General features: G+C 41.6%; 3 protein-coding genes and 1 pseudogene across 3 annotated transcripts; 2 read left to right on the top strand and 2 right to left on the bottom strand.

Annotated features, from left to right (window-relative positions):
* Positions 1-232: 232 nt before the first annotated feature.
* On the bottom strand, positions 233-3,774 carry LOC117483372 (tubulin alpha-1B chain-like). The gene is made up of 4 exons (XM_034131695.1): positions 3,656-3,774; positions 2,064-2,292; positions 1,815-1,963; positions 233-1,301 (listed from the first exon to the last, which is right to left on the bottom strand). The coding sequence occupies exons 1-4, from the start codon at positions 3,656-3,658 to the stop codon at positions 321-323; spliced, it is 1,362 nt and encodes a 453-aa protein (XP_033987586.1). The 5' UTR covers positions 3,659-3,774; the 3' UTR covers positions 233-320.
* Positions 3,775-5,632: 1,858 nt separating this feature from the next.
* LOC117483373 (tubulin alpha-1C chain-like) lies at positions 5,633-8,513 on the top strand. Its single transcript, XM_034131696.1, has 4 exons — positions 5,633-5,733; positions 6,459-6,681; positions 6,780-6,928; positions 7,458-8,513. Exons 1-4 carry the CDS (start codon positions 5,731-5,733, stop codon positions 8,433-8,435), a joined length of 1,353 nt encoding a protein of 450 aa, XP_033987587.1. The 5' UTR covers positions 5,633-5,730; the 3' UTR covers positions 8,436-8,513.
* A 2,479-nt stretch (positions 8,514-10,992) lies between these two features.
* LOC117483379 (tubulin alpha chain-like) lies at positions 10,993-14,353 on the top strand. Its single transcript, XM_034131703.1, has 4 exons — positions 10,993-11,083; positions 12,120-12,342; positions 12,432-12,580; positions 13,142-14,353. Exons 1-4 carry the CDS (start codon positions 11,081-11,083, stop codon positions 14,117-14,119), a joined length of 1,353 nt encoding a protein of 450 aa, XP_033987594.1. The 5' UTR covers positions 10,993-11,080; the 3' UTR covers positions 14,120-14,353.
* Positions 14,354-15,274: 921 nt separating this feature from the next.
* LOC117483380 lies at positions 15,275-18,219 on the bottom strand (annotated as a pseudogene).
* Between the last annotated feature and the right edge of the window lie 12 nt (positions 18,220-18,231).

An 18,231-nucleotide genomic window follows, 5' to 3' on the forward strand; every position in this document is an offset into this window, starting at 1 on the left:
TTTAGTGATTATTCTAGCAGTACATTTAACTAGATTGCCATGCCTGGTCTGTTCAGAGAAAAGATATATACACACACACGTTTAACACCACTGCCTCCAAGTGACTGAATTGAGCAATAGCATCTCTGTGTGAAAACATTTTTGGTTGAACTGAGCAAGTGAATACATACAACCCATCTAGGCAGATCGGTCATGTTTAGCAGTGTATTTAGTGACGAGAGGAAAGCATAGGTTCAGGTTCAGTCAATGAACAACTTTATTTTCTTGACATTAATAAAACAGCATGGATCAGAGATCAATAAAGCGGAATGTTTGCCTTTCTAATACTCCTCTCCTTCCTCATCCTCCTCATCTCCCAGGCTATCAGCTCCAACCTCTTCGTAATCTTTCTCCAGAGCGGCCATGTCCTCTCTGGCCTCAGAGAACTCTCCCTCCTCCATACCCTCACCCACATACCAGTGCACAAAGGCACGCTTAGCGTACATCAGGTCAAACTTGTGGTCAAGCCGAGCCCAGGCCTCTGCAATAGCAGTGGTGTTGCTCAGCATGCACACAGCCCTCTGGACCTTGGCCAGGTCTCCACCAGGAACTACAGTGGGCGGCTGGTAGTTGATGCCCACCTTGAAACCAGTGGGGCACCAGTCCACAAACTGGATGGAGCGCTTGGTTTTGATGGTGGCAATGGCAGCGTTCACGTCTTTGGGAACGACATCACCACGATACAAAAGGCAGCAGGCCATGTATTTACCGTGGCGTGGGTCACATTTCACCAACTGATTGGCTGGCTCGAAACAGGAATTAGTGATTTCTGCCACCGAGAGCTGCTCATGGTAAGCTTTTTCCGTGGAGATGACAGGGGCATAGGTGGCCAGAGGGAAGTGGATACGGGGATAGGGCACCAAGTTGGTCTGGAACTCTGTCAGATCAACATTGAGAGCACCATCAAAGCGAAGGGAGGCAGTGATGGAGGACACAATTTGACTCATTAACCTGTTCAGGTTTGTGTAAGAGGGACGCTCAATATCAAGGTTTCTACGGCAGATATCATAAATAGCCTCGTTATCAACCATGAAGGCACAGTCAGAGTGCTCCAGGGTGGTGTGGGTGGTCAGGATGGCGTTGTAGGGCTCCACCACAGCAGTGGACACCTGGGGAGCTGGGTAGACGGAGAACTCCAGCTTGGACTTCTTGCCGTAGTCGACGGACAGACGCTCCATCAGCAGGGAGGTGAAACCTGAGCCGGTGCCTCCTCCGAAGCTGTGGAACACCAGGAAACCCTGAAGACCGGTGCACTGGTCGGACTGAAACAAAAAGAGAAAATCATCAAATAATAATAAATGTATTTATATAATACAAAGACAGCAGTGCCAAGGGTTCACAGCTAATGATAAAAAAAGCGTAGTAGTGCACAGCATGTAAACATATAGATTAAATGAAAACAGATCAGAGATAAGAGGGTGCCATACCATGGAGGGCTTTGAATGCGATCAGGAGGATCTTAAACTGAATTCTGCAGGGTGGAGGAAGCCGATGCAAGTGGGCCAGAATCGGGGAAATATGCTCACTTTGAAAGAGTGATACGAGATTGTTATGGCTTGTGTTTGTTTAAAACACTGTACAGCTCTACATTTTAAAACATATACTTCACATATTTATTATCAGTTATGATACTTGGCTTTTGCAATACTTATTTTTGCCATTCACCACAATAGGATTGCATACTCCTTGTATGTGAAAAACTACTTAGCAATAAACTGATTCATTTCCATGTATTAGTCTTCAGCAAAATTGACTTCTGTTCTAAATGTACTGACCAGCTTTCGGATTCTGTCCATCACTAGGTCGATAACCTCCTTTCCAATGGTGTAGTGTCCTCGGGCGTAGTTGTTGGCAGCATCCTCCTTGCCAGTGATCAGCTGCTCAGGGTGGAACAGCTGGCGGTAAGTCCCAGTGCGCACCTCATCTAAGAGTAATGAGCATTAGATTATTGAAGGTTTTGAATGACAGAGGGGGGGAAAAGGCATTTATGATACTTTTATAATTTATAATTAATGAGAATTTACCGATGACAGTGGGCTCCAGGTCCACAAACACTGCTCTGGGGACGTGCTTTCCAGCTCCAGTCTCCATGAAGAAGGTGTTGAAGGAATCGTCCCCTCCTCCTCCTGAGATGTTCTGGTCACCAGGCTTCCTGCCGTCCGGCTGGATCCCATGTTCCAGGCAGTAAAGCTCCCAGCAGGCATTGCCAATCTGCACACCAGCCTGACCAACGTGGATTGAGAGGCACTCGCGCTGTAAAAGGAAAAAAAGGTTGTTAAGAAACTATCATAAAAAAGGAAGTCTAGTTGGCTGATTCTTGTGCAAAAACAGTGTAACATACATGCATACATTCTAGTGGCATATCACCACATGTGGGAGGACTGCTCTAGAGAAAAAGGCTATTTTAATAAGAACCAAACATCACATCATGATTTAAGTCACCTGACGCACACATTTGTCATCTGAACAGAAAGACAGTTATAATTAAAAACAAAAAGAGGCTAAATACTGTTTATACCTCTAATACCGAAAGCACAATGACGCAGTTGTTGGCAGACAGGTGGCACGATTGGACGTGAATGTAGGCCAGTGTTGAGAGGAGACTACGCATTTACCTTTTCTGCACTGCCACACCCCTTTAGGAGACTAGTGGCGTGGCAGGTCAGAACGTAAACACATAATAATCATCATCTAATTCGACCTAAATAAAGTAACAATTGGAACAATGTCTCTCATCTCTCTAATGTGAAGACATTAGAGAAAACACGTCGGTTTGCTATCCTGGCTCCAAAATGGTGGAATGAGCTCCCCATTGACATCAGGACAGCAGAAAGCCTACACATCTTCCGGCGCAGACTGAAAACTCATCTCTTTCGACTCCACTTCGAGCAATACAATTACTAACAACGCACTTATATACTAATAAAGCACTGGCTTATCTAACGCCAGTTGAGTAGCACTTGAAATGTTTTGGCTCTATGAAACCTGATGATTCCGTTTTCTTCTAGTTTGTATCTTCTTGTATGCACTTATTGTAAGTCGCTTTGGATAAAAGCGGCAGCTAAATGCTATGTCATGTAAAGACACTAAACCGAGGTCGACACAAATCCGTCGCAGGAAAAATAACTCTCGCGAGATTTGGGGAGACGGAGCGTTCATTTTATTTAAATATCGGCAGCGAGTAATCATTTCAAACGTACGCTGGAAAAACGCCCTGGTTCACTGAAATTCGGAAAAAAATGTTTTATCCGTGTTAATATCATGTTTTAAATATGAAACCATTAAACCCAGCCACTAATGACACAGGAAGTATATTTATTTCCAACAATTCGCGCCGATTGTAAATGCGTCACTTCAACATCTTGACTGTGCCGTCGAGTTACACTTAATTTACCAACACCACAGTTAAAACGACTTATTAATGACGAAGCTTGATTTACCAGCTTATACCGCAACATTTTTGTTTCACTATAAAAATGATGAGCCTTCTTTAAAGAGTAAGCGGTTCAAAAACGTTAAGCTGGTTACGTTGTCGCATGATGACACACGTTCAGAGCGCTGCATTTGGTTAAATACACATCCTCTACGTGGAGAAAAGCTGTACTATCGTACTCACCATTTTTCTGAAGATGTAAAGACAGAGGGTTTCGATAAAGAAGAGGAAAAGGCAAAGTTATCTCTCACAGCAGGGCCTTTATGAGTCCAGGGTAAGAAGTAACTGATGTATTTTTTCTAGGCGGGGCTATTTATACTATCTTACGCGGCGCAATTGCTGCGGAATCTGATTGGATGAAAAGACACGTGGGTCCACTTCTGATTGGTTGAATTCTTTAGAATTTTTTTTAAGAAACTTTATTGAGCACATGGAAAACAAGAACACTGGCTAACAAAATTCCTGTTCTAAGCGGAATCACCCCACCTAAGAACGTCAGTCCCATGGATGTACTGGGAAAACGTGGTTATTGCTGAACATTAATAAATAGACGTAGTAGAATAATACAACACATGCATATTACTATACAAGAACGTTTAGCAAATAAGATAATAAGAAAAAAAGATTGGCATATTCCGACTTTTGACGTTCATATTTGAATTACGATATATATATATATATATATATATATATATATATTTAAGTCATTTTCAAACATATCTTTGTCTGACATGAGTAATATTGTCATTCTTTATTGGTAAATATCATTCATTGTATCAACTGCAGGAAATAGTAAGCCCTCTTTTTATATTGACTCTGACAATAGCTTGTTTATTATTGTTTTAAATTATGCCATTTTTTTCTCTTTTGTATCTTTATGCGTAGTTATAAAGAACTTAACTATTTATTTCAAAGTAAGATTTTTTATTAAATCTCAATTGGTATTATGCATTATGCAATTTGTGTTGCTGCACTATCAGGTCCAGAGGGCACCACTGCACTACTTCATCACAACATTGCATCTTTACCTTTGCCCTCTTGCTCGATAAAGTATTGTGAGTCAGAATAGCCATATACATATGCTGGCTTCCATACTGCAATATGCAGTAGGGTATAGTTGTAGGTTTTCCTTAATGACTTAATCTGTTTCTGGCGTACCAAATAGTACAGTTGTATGGGTAAGGGAACCCACAGTAATCTCATTGTTCTCCATTGTATTCTGTCCAGTTTTTTTGTAGTACTTTTAACTGCTGCTTAATAAACCATGTAATCATAATCCATCCTCATCAAAGCCCGGTATATGTGTAATGATGTGTTTTTGAAAGCTTACCATTCAAAACCAAAGAAACACCTTACAAAATAAAGCACATTTAATGTCAATATTATATATATATACTGTATATATAATATATAATATAATTTCTCCTGTACATCAACCAACCAATATATTTAAATAGGATTATTCGATCCATGGACTTGGTTTGTAGTGATAACCCCTGGCAATGACCTTATATTTCATTTTAGTGACCAGCATATATTATGATTTTCCTCTACTGACATTTTGAATCCACAACTCTATATTGATGATTGCTTTCTGTTTACATTTGAATACACAGGGGCAATCCATCATCTGCGTTTACACATCACATGCATGTTCCTGTTTTATGTTAACCAAAAAGTAGTTTCATCTTCAGGGCAAGCAGCACTACGTCACATCCTGCCACGGCCCCGCCCACTGAAGAGTGAAAACAAAGCATCAGCGCATCATGTCTAAAAGCTGATATGCACTTAGAAAAAGAGGACAGTAAAAGAAACAATCTAACTCAGAAATGACAGTATATGTAAAAGCCTGCTGCCTGCAACTCGTTCAGACCAGAGCCGTATAATAGATCTATATAATCTCTCTATATGGCGCTGGTTCAGACCATATACAGTCTATGGTTCAGGGTGACCGGACACCTCATTGGCCAGCATGATCAGAAACGTGCTAAAATGCTATCTCATTTCCTGGTTTTGCTACCCATTCTACCGTCCCTGCAGCACTCTTTGACCAATAGGAATCAAGCTCACCAGACGTTCGGCCAATCTGATTCGGCGTCTCTTATCCTCCAGCTGAGAAAGTATAAATGACCCCGCCTAGAAAAAAGGCATCAGTTGCGTCTCACACTGGACTCATAAAGGCCCTGCTGCGAGAGCTAACTTTTCCTCTTTCCTCTTTTTAATCAAAACTCAGAACTTCCCAACTTTAAAAAAAAAACATGGTAAGTGTAAAAATATACGTTTTCTTAACTTATATTGTGTACATGAACGTGTGATTTCACGCGGCGACCAAACTAGGTTAACTAACTGTAATAACTGTTAAGGAGTGGCATATGCCTGCTGTCTACAGTTATATAAAAAGCCTTTAACGTGTTCGTTTTAACTGTAATATTGGTAGAATATGTGTCAATTTGACAGGGCACAGTCCACATTCAAGTTTGTTCTTGGTTTTTTCTTGTCTGTACATTGACCCATTTGTTGGCAGAGGATAGTGTGCTTTCAGCCTGACACATCAAACCCTGATCACTAAAAGCATAATGGGGCCTTTTATATTTGATCTTTTATGTTATATATATATATTACAAATAAGGAACAAGAGCTGTATTTGGTTTGGTTTTAGGAAAAGTATTATCAACACTGTTTTCTTTCAGGTTATGTGTGAATAATTAGCCTCTGTTATAAATAGCCTTTTCTCAAAGGGTTGTCTGTTCCTAGGCTTAATGTGTACTTCGATCAGGTGACTTTGGTCATGATGTTCTGGTTCTTAACAAAGGAGGCTTTTTTTCCTAATTTAAATATTGAAATATCTTTAGAGCAGCCCTCAACATGTGATGAGTTGCCTTCAGCATCTAATTTGTGAAACTAAGCACAAGTGTGAGCCAACCACGCCTTTAAAACAAAAAAATACATTAAGTTATAGTGCCATAACAACTTCCTTTTTCCACAGCGTGAGTGTATTTCCATCCACGTCGGTCAGGCTGGAGTCCAGATTGGCAATGCCTGCTGGGAGCTTTACTGCCTGGAACATGGGATCCAGCCGGACGGACGGATGCCCAGTGATAAGACGTGTGGAGGAGGAGACGACTCCTTCAACACCTTCTTCAGTGAGACTGGAGCTGGAAAGCACGTCCCCAGAGCAGTTTTTGTGGACCTGGAGCCCACTGTCATCGGTAAATTCTCACTACAAACAAGCAACGATGCTGATTTGGTGTAGATTATTCCACCTCTTAGTCAAACCCTTAAATATATGCATATTCCCCTTTTATAGATGAGGTGCGCTCCGGGATCTACCGCCAGCTGTTCCACCCTGAGCAGCTGATCACTGGCAAGGAGGATGCTGCCAACAACTACGCCCGAGGACACTACACCATCGGCAAGGAGGTCATTGACCTGGTGATGGACAGGATCCGCAAACTGGTGGGTATATTTAGAACTTTAAAATATTAAATTGAATAAATCAGTTTTAATGCCAAGAAGGTTGTCACATAAAAGGAATGTAAGCGGATACTGCCCCATTGTTCTGACCACACCCATCTCCAAGCTCTGCCTTCATTTTAACCTATACCGCACATCTGGAATGGTTTTGATTAGTCATATGCTGCAAACACAATAGCTTTTTCTTGACTGCTTTTAAAGCAAGAAAGAGAAACCCTGGCTCTATACCAAGTTAATAACCAATGTTGTAGAATTTCCTGAGTATGTTGAACTCTTAATACAGTGCCCTCAGGCACATTTAGCCTGAAAAAGCTTTGCCAGGATTACGCACACTGACTCACCAGCTGAAAACAATACCAGTGTCTCTGACACACCTGGGAAAAAGCTGAACAGTGTTTCCAGACGTTCTTTATACTCTGAACTTCAGTACTTTTCATTCTCTTTGTTTCAGAGTCAGTCTAAAAGATGTGTAACGCATAAATGTGATCATTGTCTCTCCCTCTGTTTTCAGTCTGACCAGTGCACCGGTCTTCAGGGTTTCCTGGTGTTCCACAGCTTCGGAGGAGGCACCGGCTCTGGTTTCACCTCCCTGCTGATGGAGCGTCTGTCCGTCGACTACGGCAAGAAGTCCAAGCTGGAGTTCTCCGTCTACCCAGCTCCCCAGGTGTCCACTGCTGTGGTGGAGCCCTACAACGCCATCCTGACCACCCACACCACCCTGGAGCACTCTGACTGTGCCTTCATGGTTGATAATGAGGCCATTTATGATATCTGCCGTAGAAACCTCGATATTGAGCGTCCCTCTTACACCAACCTCAACAGGTTAATGAGTCAAATTGTGTCCTCCATCACTGCCTCCCTTCGCTTTGATGGTGCCCTCAATGTTGATCTGACAGAGTTCCAGACCAACTTGGTGCCCTATCCCCGTATCCACTTCCCTCTGGCCACCTATGCCCCTGTTATTTCTGCAGAGAAAGCTTACCATGAGCAGTTAACCGTGGCAGAAATCACTAATTCCTGTTTCGAGCCAGCCAATCAGTTGGTGAAATGTGACCCACGCCACGGTAAATACATGGCCTGCTGCCTTTTGTATCGTGGTGATGTCGTTCCCAAAGATGTGAACGCTGCCATTGCCACCATCAAAACCAAGCGCTCCATCCAGTTTGTGGACTGGTGCCCCACTGGTTTCAAGGTGGGCATCAACTACCAGCCGCCCACTGTAGTTCCTGGTGGAGACCTGGCCAAGGTCCAGAGGGCTGTGTGCATGCTGAGCAACACCACTGCTATTGCAGAGGCCTGGGCTCGGCTTGACCACAAGTTTGATCTGATGTACGCTAAGCGTGCCTTTGTGCACTGGTATGTGGGTGAGGGTATGGAGGAGGGAGAGTTCTCTGAGGCCAGAGAGGACATGGCCGCTCTGGAGAAAGATTACGAGGAGGTTGGAGCTGATAGTCAGGGGGATGAGGATGAGGAAGGAGAGGAGTATTAGAAAGGCAAACATTCCAATGTATTAATCTCTGTACCTTTTCATCAATGTTCAGAAAATAAAATCTGTTTGTTAACTGAATGTATTGTTTGCACTTTTTTTACACACTCACTGTACTCTCATAATCTAATAATCTGCCTAAAATACTTTAAACATTATATTCACTCAATGGTCAGGTCATTCTAAAAATGTTTTCATAATAAAGATCTTGCACATTTTAGTCACTTGGGGGTGGGGCGAGTGTTCGACAGGTTTTCCAACAGAACTAGCACTGTCAAAATACTCTAAATAACTTTTACTGCATAAGATTATTTCAATATATAATTTTCACCTTTAAATGTCCATCTGCTTTTTCCTAAATGTACCCAATAGTTAAAAATCAGAAATCAACCAAGGTAAGTATTTTAACTCAAGAGGACATACTTTAACAACATTACTTTTTTTGTAATTTCATAATTCTATTCAATATTTAGAGGAAAATATTGCACATTATTAATACAATGTAAAATGGACGAAATATGTGTTTATAGATTAATCCATATGGTGGCATTTGAACTTTAATAACAAACAATAATTGCACAAGTCTTTATAATTCAATATTATATAATGGGCGAATTTGAGGTTATTATTTTAACCTAAATTCGAAATGTTTGTATTTTTATAATATCCTGCAATCTTATTTCTTTTACTTACATAATATGCTGAGTCATTTGTTTATTTAAGTATGTGTTGGCTATTTACATTTACCTGTCGCTTACCATGGCTTTAGACAGAATTTATATAATTTAAAATTATCTCGAAGGTTCAATAAAGTCTTGACGACCACTTTTCTTTTATTACTTCTAATTATAGAGACATTTTATATTGACTTTTTACCAAGGTGACGTCCGATATACTCTCAAACCCACTGCTGACACCAGCAGAAAACAGTATGTTTTGGTCAACGGTACCAAATCCCCCTACCTTGTCAACCCTGTTGGGGTTCCACAAGGTTCCATTCTTGGACCATAACTGTTTTCTCTTTACATTAATGACTTGCCTAATGTATGTCCTGATTTGAATGTTCAAATGTATGCCGATGATGCGGTCATCTTTGTACAGGGGGAAAATACTGAAATAATCACATCCTGTCTCTCAAATGCTTTGGACAAGGTTCAACACTGGCTGAACAACATTTGCTTACAGTTAAATGCAAAAAAAACAGTGTGCATGATGTTCAGTAAACGACCAGTCAAAATTGAAGGATCCAATGTGTTTTTAAACGGAGCAGAATTAGAACTAGTCCCCCACTTCAAGTATCTTGGAGTCATACTGGACTCGAACTTGACTTTTAAGAAACATATTAAGAAAGTATCCAATACCGTTAAATTCAACTTGCAACATTTTAAACAAATCAGACCTTTCTTAACTGTCAATGCTGCAAAGTCATACCTCCACTGTATGATTCTATCCCACGTTGAATACTGTTTTACAAACTGGTCGTTTGCTTGTGCCACAAACCTGAAACCTATAGAACAGCTGTACAAGAGAGCTATCAAGGTGTTTGACAGAAAGCCAAATTCATACCACCACTGTACCATCCTTGAAAAACACAATTTCTTGAGTTTTGACAATTTAAAGTCTTTTAAAAGTATATGTTTTTTTTATAAATGTTTACATGGACTGGCCCCCCTTCCTTAGGGGAATTCATCCACAGAAAACACACTGGACGCTGCACTAGGTCAGAAACCAGAGGAGACTGTGAAGTCCACCGCAGACGGACCACTTTTGGACAAAATGTCCTCTCCATTAAAGGCAGCTCATTCTGGAATAGCCTCCCAACTGAGACACGGGATTGTCCCACTCTCAATAGTTTTAAAGGTCAATTTAAAGAATGGATGAGAAACAAACAGACCTGCAATCACCGCTAAATGCACTTTAACACAGGGGTATCTCCTCTTGCACTTTATATGTCGTAGCTGCTACATTGTACTGCCACGTGGTAAATACTTGTGTATGCTGCTCTTGCTCTTTTGCACTTTTTGCATATCATGTATTTAGTTTTTGCTATGTTTGTAAAATGTAATTTTCTTAAATGTTTTATGTGAGGGACTGCGGATGTAAATTAGTTCAAAGCTACATCTGGCACTGTTATGCTTGACACATTTGAATGTTTTAAGTGTTCATTACTGTGCATTGTCCCTGCCAAATAAACGATTAAATAAAAATAAATAAATAAGTATAAGAAAGAAACAAGAAAGTAAAATGTTAACGCTAAAGTTCAAATGTAACGCTGTGGTGTGTTGGGTATGGAACTTGTCCATTGCATTAGGATGAATTGTGTTTTCCTGAATATTATTTTCCATTCCTCCAGAGAGCATGACAGAACTCGTGTCAACATTATCCTCGAGCGTCATCGTTAATGTTATCTGTAACACCTGCGAAGAACATCAAGGTTTTCCTTTAACCAATAGGAAGGAAGCTCTTGTGACTTCGGCCAATCAGATCCATCTGCTCTCCCCTCCTTGTAATTTAACTTGTGTATAAAATGCCTCGTATTGCTAACCTGGTGTTAGCATCTCACGCAGCACTCCTTGAAGCGCAGCTGTGAGAGTTAATTCAGTCTCTTAATCCTGTTTTCCAGCCCTCGACACACAGCGACAGGAAACATGGTGAGTATGCAACATTTAAAAAGTGTTATGTTAAATTAAACCAGCCACATAGAGCACATGTCATGAATTATAATTTTAATCAATTTATATCGATGGCACAAGCTAATTGCAGAACTTTTAACATTAGCTAACAATGCCTCCAGTGAAAGGTCTGCTAACAAAGTTGTATGCAAACTTTTTAAATGTGACTTTTTATTTAGGGTTATTGTGTATTTTTTTTAAACAGAGAGAGGAGCTTTTTTAATTACATTTTTGGGCATTTAAAAAAAATCCTTCCCTGTCTTTGCAGTGTGCACAATGACCCAGTTTGAGTATATAAGTATTCTGGTCACACACCTGCTTAACTGCATATTTTAAAGGGCCTTGCTGCCACCCCTGAGTTTCCAAATAAATGTACGATCAGACACTTTAATCTGTATTGTTTAACAGATTATACTACTGGTTTAAAAACTGCATGTGTGTGGGAAAAATATGACCACAGCTCTGTCTTGTAGGTAGACTAAACATGATGTCCCTCTAAAGATATTTAATGTAATATAATCTCAACATGCGAAAATTGTTGCCTGTATTTCTTGTATACTTGCATCAATATCTCACATGCACTTGTTTTATTGCACTATTTCATATCTTTCTATGTCTTAAGTATACTGTGCATGAAGTACATTGTTGAAGGAGCCTGAGATGTAGGATTTGCATTGGCAACAAGCACACTGTTGTGCATATGACAATAAAGCCTTTAGACCGTGTTCTGCCTTAATCATATTTAATGCACAGACAATCTGTTATGTGTTTGTCTTGATAAACTGACTCCTTTTCATGGCTGTAAATACACGTGTCAACTGACTCGGTCATGATGTTGTTGTATCTGTTCTTCACAAAGGATCCTTTAATTTGAACCCACCCCCCCCCCTCCATGCCTTCGGACATTGTGCCCACTTTAACATGTGGTGATCTCAAGCATCTTATAAGACATGGAAACACTTATAGCTGTGTGACGATATTTATTGTACATTTTACACATTGCTGTTTTCCACAGCGTGAGTGCATCTCTATCCACATCGGTCAGGCTGGAGTCCAGATTGGCAATTCATGCTGGGAGCTTTACTGCCTGGAACATGGGATCCAGCCGGACGGACAGATGTCCAGTGACAAGACTCTTGGTGGCACAGACAATTCCTTCAACACCTTTTTCAGTGAGACTGGAGCTGGAAAGCACGTCCCCAGAGCAGTTTTTGTGGACCTGGAGCCCACTGTCATTGGTAAACTCAATACATTGAAATGTCATAGTTTCCTCTTTGTTTCAGAAAGGCAAACCCTGAAGGAATTTCTGATTTTAAATCTCTTTTAGATGAGGTTCGCTCCGGGACCTACCGCCAGCTGTTCCACCCTGAGCAGATGATCACTGGCAAGGAGGATGCTGCCAACAATTACGCCCGAGGACACTACACCATTGGCAAGGAGCTCATTGAAGTGGTGCTGGACAGGGTCCGCAAACTGGTGGGTATATTTAGAGCAAGGGTAGGTTCCTTCCTAATAAGGCTGGAAGCCTAGGACATTGTTTGATTCTCAATAATTGCTCAGAAAAGATAATGCACCCCTACCCATTTAGTAGGGGGTATAACAAACTTAAATGCTGTGTTAACAGATCGGAAAATCTCATTGTACACATTTTTGTTGGTTACAATTGCCCTTTTTAAAGGAACAAAAATACAAACTTGAGTTTCTTTTTTGTAAACAGTAGCCTACTATAACATGGTTTATAACTAAAGCATGTTAATGTACATGTTGGCAGGACTATAACTTGTTTGAATACGAGATTAAAATGACATTAGCTATCATTAGCTTGTTCAGTTCTTATGATGAGCAAATGTACTGTATGATAATAACCCTCTATTGTTATAGTAACATACTGCAGAATCCAGCACCATTTTGAACATTGGCTCAAAGTCCTGCTGTAATTAAATCTGGCTTTATTTAAACTAGTAGCTTTTATTTACACTGTTCTTTTATATGCTCCAACCTGTTGTGGTGGTTGTCTCTCTCTCCTTCTGTTTTCAGTCTGACCAGTGCACCGGTCTTCAGGGTTTCCTGGTGTTCCACAGCTTCGGAGGAGGCACCGGCTCTGGTTTCACCTCCCTGCTGATGGAGCGTCTGTCCGTCGACTACGGCAAGAAGTCCAAGCTGGAGTTCGCCGTCTACCCAGCTCCCCAGGTGTCCACTGCTGTGGTGGAGCCCTACAACGCCATCCTGACCACCCACACCACCCTGGAGCACTCTGACTGTGCCTTCATGGTTGACAATGAGGCCATCTATGATATCTGCCGTAGAAACCTCGATATCGAGCGTCCCTCTTACACCAACCTGAACAGGTTGATCAGTCAGATTGTATCCTCCATCACTGCCTCCCTTCGCTTTGATGGTGCCCTCAATGTTGATCTGACAGAGTTCCAGACCAACTTGGTGCCCTATCCCCGTATCCACTTCCCTCTGGCCACCTATGCCCCTGTTATTTCTGCAGAGAAAGCTTACCATGAGCAGTTAACCGTGTCAGAAATCACTAATTCCTGTTTCGAGCCAGCCAATCAGTTGGTGAAATGTGACCCACGCCACGGTAAATACATGGCCTGCTGCCTTTTGTATCGTGGTGATGTCGTTCCCAAAGATGTGAACGCTGCCATTGCCACCATCAAAACCAAGCCCTCCATCCAGTTTGTGGACTGGTGCCCCACTGGTTTCAAGGTGGGCATCAACTACCAGCCGCCCACTGTAGTTCCTGGTGGAGACCTGGCCAAGGTCCAGAGGGCTGTGTGCATGCTGAGCAACACCACTGCTATTGCAGAGGCCTGGGCTCGGCTTGACCACAAGTTTGATCTGATGTACGCTAAGCGTGCCTTTGTGCACTGGTATGTGGGTGAGGGTATGGAGGAGGGAGAGTTCTCTGAGGCCAGAGAGGACATGGCCGCTCTGGAGAAAGATTACGAGGAGGTTGGAGCTGATAGTCAGGGAGATAACGATGAGGAAGGAGAGGAGTATTAAATTATGTATGCTTTAATTAACCCAAAAAATAAAGATTGTTTATTGACAGTAATATTGTTTGCTCTCCTTTTTATCTCCACAGGGCGCATGTACTGTTGGGACATTATTTTTTAATAGAGCAGTTTCGATTGTTTTGTTTCTGTTGTTGGCACTTATGCTTAAAGCATTCTGTTATCTCTGGTAGTAATATCACATAATAGATTCAAATGCATTAAAGCCATATTTTTCAGTTCACCTCGTATTTGTTTCATTTGTTTAAGTTTGCTCTTTTACATATATGAATGAACACAACTGGGACAGCAATACATCTTGATGTAAAGTCATCTTTATGAAATTAGAACAGCTAATCTCAGTCTATTTCAATATAAAGGTTGAGCTTATCAACTGTTTTGTGTGTATATATATATATTAACTATAAATAAATGGTGTATTTTAGAATACATTTAATATAATGATGCTCAAATGTCAAACTATTTAGTCTTTTTCCTCTGTAGCATAAAGGAACTAGCCTGCAACTGCATTTTGTTTGGCAACCCTGTGTTGTGTCGACATATGAAGCCTAAATCCCAAAACGATATTTAATACTGGAATTGAGCAATATGTTCTTGCAGTCCCGGTTACCACACCTACTTTGGACCTAGTTTTGAACGTTTTTTCTCACACAACTACCACTAGGGGTCTCCAGGTAACTGGAAATCATGAATTGTGAAGAGCCTTTCACTTCAACACTGTTTTAAGGCCATTATCGCATCTTAAATTGCAAACCATTAAATAAGTATTTGAACACAAATCTCACCATTATGTTTCTCTGAATTAAACTGAGATCACTGGTAGCGTATATGAAATTAGGGGAATCTTGACATAAATATAAGTGTCTTTATTGGTCGACAGTACCTTGTTGGTGACCATGAATGCTTTATTCTGAATTTGATCGAAAAAACAAATGGTACAAAGCTATGCGACCATGATGCAGTTAAATGCATAGCACACAATTGGTACAACAAAAATGAAAAATAGATTTGCAGCATTTACCAGCATTTAAATGTTTGCAAGGCAGTAGACAACACTTTTAATATTTCACCATGGGAACATGGGAACATGTTTTCGAAAGACGCGTCCTAAAACTGTGAAAATATGAAAAACAATACAGACAAGTACTTTTCCCAAGTTTATTTACACTCCATAAACCATCCAATTGTTTTTTTGCAACTACAGTGACACATTTGGAATAGAAACACGTTACATTTCTAGTACAAAGGCAAGATTTTGGGCTTCTGCGTATTGGTAAGGAATGAAACTTTCAAGGGGTTTTTCTTATTGGACCTATTCCTCTCCCTCTTCCTCTCCCTCACCCTCAATGGAGTCGACTCCAACCTCCTCGTAATCTTTCTCCAGAGCGGCCATGTCCTCTCTGGCCTCAGAGAACTCCCCCTCCTCCATACCCTCACCCACATACCAGTGCACAAAGGCACGCTTAGCGTACATCAGATCAAACTTGTGGTCAAGCCGAGCCCAGGCCTCTGCAATAGCAGTGGTGTTGCTCAGCATGCACACAGCCCTCTGGACCTTGGCCAGGTCTCCACCAGGAACTACAGTGGGCGGCTGGTAGTTGATGCCCACCTTGAAACCAGTGGGGGCACCAGTCCACAAACTGGATGGAGCGCTTGGTTTTGATGGTGGCAATGGCAGCGTTCACATCTTTGGGAACGACATCACCACGATACAAAAGGCAGCAGGCCATGTATTTACCGTGGCGTGGGTCACATTTCACCAACTGATTGGCTGGCTCGAAACAGGAATTAGTGATTTCTGCCACGGTTAACTGCTCATGGTAAGCTTTCTCTGCAGAAATAACAGGGGCATAGGTGGCCAGAGGGAAGTGGATACGGGGATAGGGCACCAAATTGGTCTGGAACTCTGTCAGATCAACATTGAGGGCACCATCAAAGCGAAGGGAGGCAGTGATGGAGGACACAATCTGACTGATCAACCTGTTCAGGTTTGTGTAAGAGGGACGCTCAATATCAAGGTTTCTACGGCAGATATCATAAATGGCCTCGTTGTCTACCATGAAGGCACAGTCAGAGTGCTCCAGGGTGGTGTGGGTGGTCAGGATGGCGTTGTAGGGCTCCACCACAGCAGTGGACACCTGGGGAGCTGGGTAGATGGAGAACTCCAGTTTGGACTTCTTGCCGTAGTCGACGGACAGACGCTCCATCAGCAGGGAGGTGAAACCAGAGCCGGTGCCTCCTCCGAAGCTGTGGAAAACCAGGAAACCCTGAAGACCGGTGCACTGGTCAGACTGAAAACAAAGGGGGAGACAAACATCACCTTGGGAACAGTTATGCAATGTAATTTGAAATCAATATTAGGATTAAATCCCTTTGGTTATAAATATGCCCACCAGTTTGCGGATCCTGTCCAGCACCGTGTCAATGATCTCCTTGCCGATGGTGTAGTGTCCTCGGGCGTAGTTGTTGGCAGCATCCTCCTTGCCAGTGATCAGCTGCTCAGGGTGGAACAGCTGGCGGTAGATCCCAGTGCGCACCTCATCTGAAGAGACAAAAACAGCCATTGAGTCCTTTGTGGCTTACAATGTAGACTTTCAACTTGCTTAAATAAAATGTCAGCCACAGGTGATGACACTTACCGATGACAGTGGGCTCCAGGTCCACAAAAACTGCCCTGGGGACGTGCTTTCCAGCTCCAGTCTCACTGAAGAAGGTGTTGAAGGAGTCGTCTCCTCCTCCGAGAGTCTTGTCACTGGGCATCCGTCCGTCCGGCTGGATCCCATGTTCCAGGCAGTAAAGCTCCCAGCAGGCATTGCCAATCTGGACTCCAGCCTGACCGACGTGGATAGAGATGCATTCACGCTGGGGGGCAGAAAAAGAAGATTTGGATTACAGATCTTATTTAATCTCAAACCTTGCACTTAAAAATAGTTTTTTTTTAAGAGGAAATGTTCACAACTGCTTTAATTTTTTTATTAAAAGAGCCACACACATAAGTGATGTTGCTAGACTTCTTACAAGTGGGTCATTCAAACCAGGCAGCCAATAGAACGTTTTTTTGTCTGATAGCAAACTTCAAAATGGCAGCGCACCAGAGCCTGTTTCGATTCATTCTCCCCACTCTGCATGACAAGCATTTACTATTCCTGTGAAAGCATCTCTGTTTTGAGGTTCAGTCTACAATTTATTTTACAGGAGCAAATGCATTTTAAAATTGTCCCTGCTTCCACATGAAACAGGTTTATTGCATGCAGAATGATTGAAAGAGAGAGGATTATGTAGGTCAGACATGTTGCAGAGTGCTGTCCCTTTAAAAAAAAAGAAAAGAAAGGGCGCACTCATCCACTGGAAATGGAGGTCTCCCATTCATTTTCATATATTTTTACAGAAAAAATATTTAACAGAGATATTCTATATTTCATCCACATCATAATTTCACTGGGATGTATAATTTAACAAACAACATAAACACATATTTAGAGCAAGGTGCATTCAATTATATTTTTAATAAAAGCTTAAAAGGAAAAAAGGTCTTAAAATCAAGATTACAAACTAGTAATAGTATATTTACAAATCTAGTGAAGCTGAGGAATATATATTGGCTTGCACTGCAAAAAGGCTACATTTTCATCAAGCATTGAAAGACAGCTAATCATTTGCATAGCAGCAGCCATATTGACTATCGCACAATATACAGCCATCACCCACTACAGCAAAGGGGAAGAAAGGATGACGTCATATGAACATTTTACGATTAAAATCCTTTACTCTTCTTTACATGCACTCTCAACCATTAACATTGAAAATAAAATATATAGAAATGATGCTCACCATGATTGCTCGTCTTTATTATGCAATGTAATACGACAAGCCTGAAGAGTGTGTGTCCGAGTCTGAGAATGATCTGCTAATGGACCACTCACACTCTGCCTCTATCGGAGAGCAGGTGAAGTGCGCCAAATGAAAACTCCTCCTCTTTCTGCCGCAGTAACCATTTCACACCCAAAGCAAATAAGATGACATGAATCCCTATAATGGAGAATAAACCCCAGACAAATAATCAGTACATTTTCAAATGTCCCAAACTCATGTCACAGTTAC

The sequence above is a fragment of the Trematomus bernacchii genome, unplaced genomic scaffold, assembly GCF_902827165.1.
Source record: "Trematomus bernacchii unplaced genomic scaffold, fTreBer1.1, whole genome shotgun sequence".
NCBI lineage: Eukaryota > Metazoa > Chordata > Actinopteri > Perciformes > Nototheniidae > Trematomus > Trematomus bernacchii.

Coding starts and splice junctions, on each gene's coding strand:
- LOC117483372 (XM_034131695.1), bottom strand. Junction 1,964..2,063: donor CCTGGAGCCCACTGTCATCG/GTAAATTCTCAT, acceptor CATTACTCTTAG/ATGAGGTGCGCACTGGGACT. Junction 1,302..1,814: donor TGGACAGAATCCGAAAGCTG/GTCAGTACATTT, acceptor TTTTTGTTTCAG/TCCGACCAGTGCACCGGTCT.
- LOC117483373 (XM_034131696.1), top strand. Junction 6,682..6,779: donor CCTGGAGCCCACTGTCATCG/GTAAATTCTCAC, acceptor CCCCTTTTATAG/ATGAGGTGCGCTCCGGGATC. Junction 6,929..7,457: donor TGGACAGGATCCGCAAACTG/GTGGGTATATTT, acceptor CTCTGTTTTCAG/TCTGACCAGTGCACCGGTCT.
- LOC117483379 (XM_034131703.1), top strand. Junction 12,343..12,431: donor CCTGGAGCCCACTGTCATTG/GTAAACTCAATA, acceptor AATCTCTTTTAG/ATGAGGTTCGCTCCGGGACC. Junction 12,581..13,141: donor TGGACAGGGTCCGCAAACTG/GTGGGTATATTT, acceptor TTCTGTTTTCAG/TCTGACCAGTGCACCGGTCT.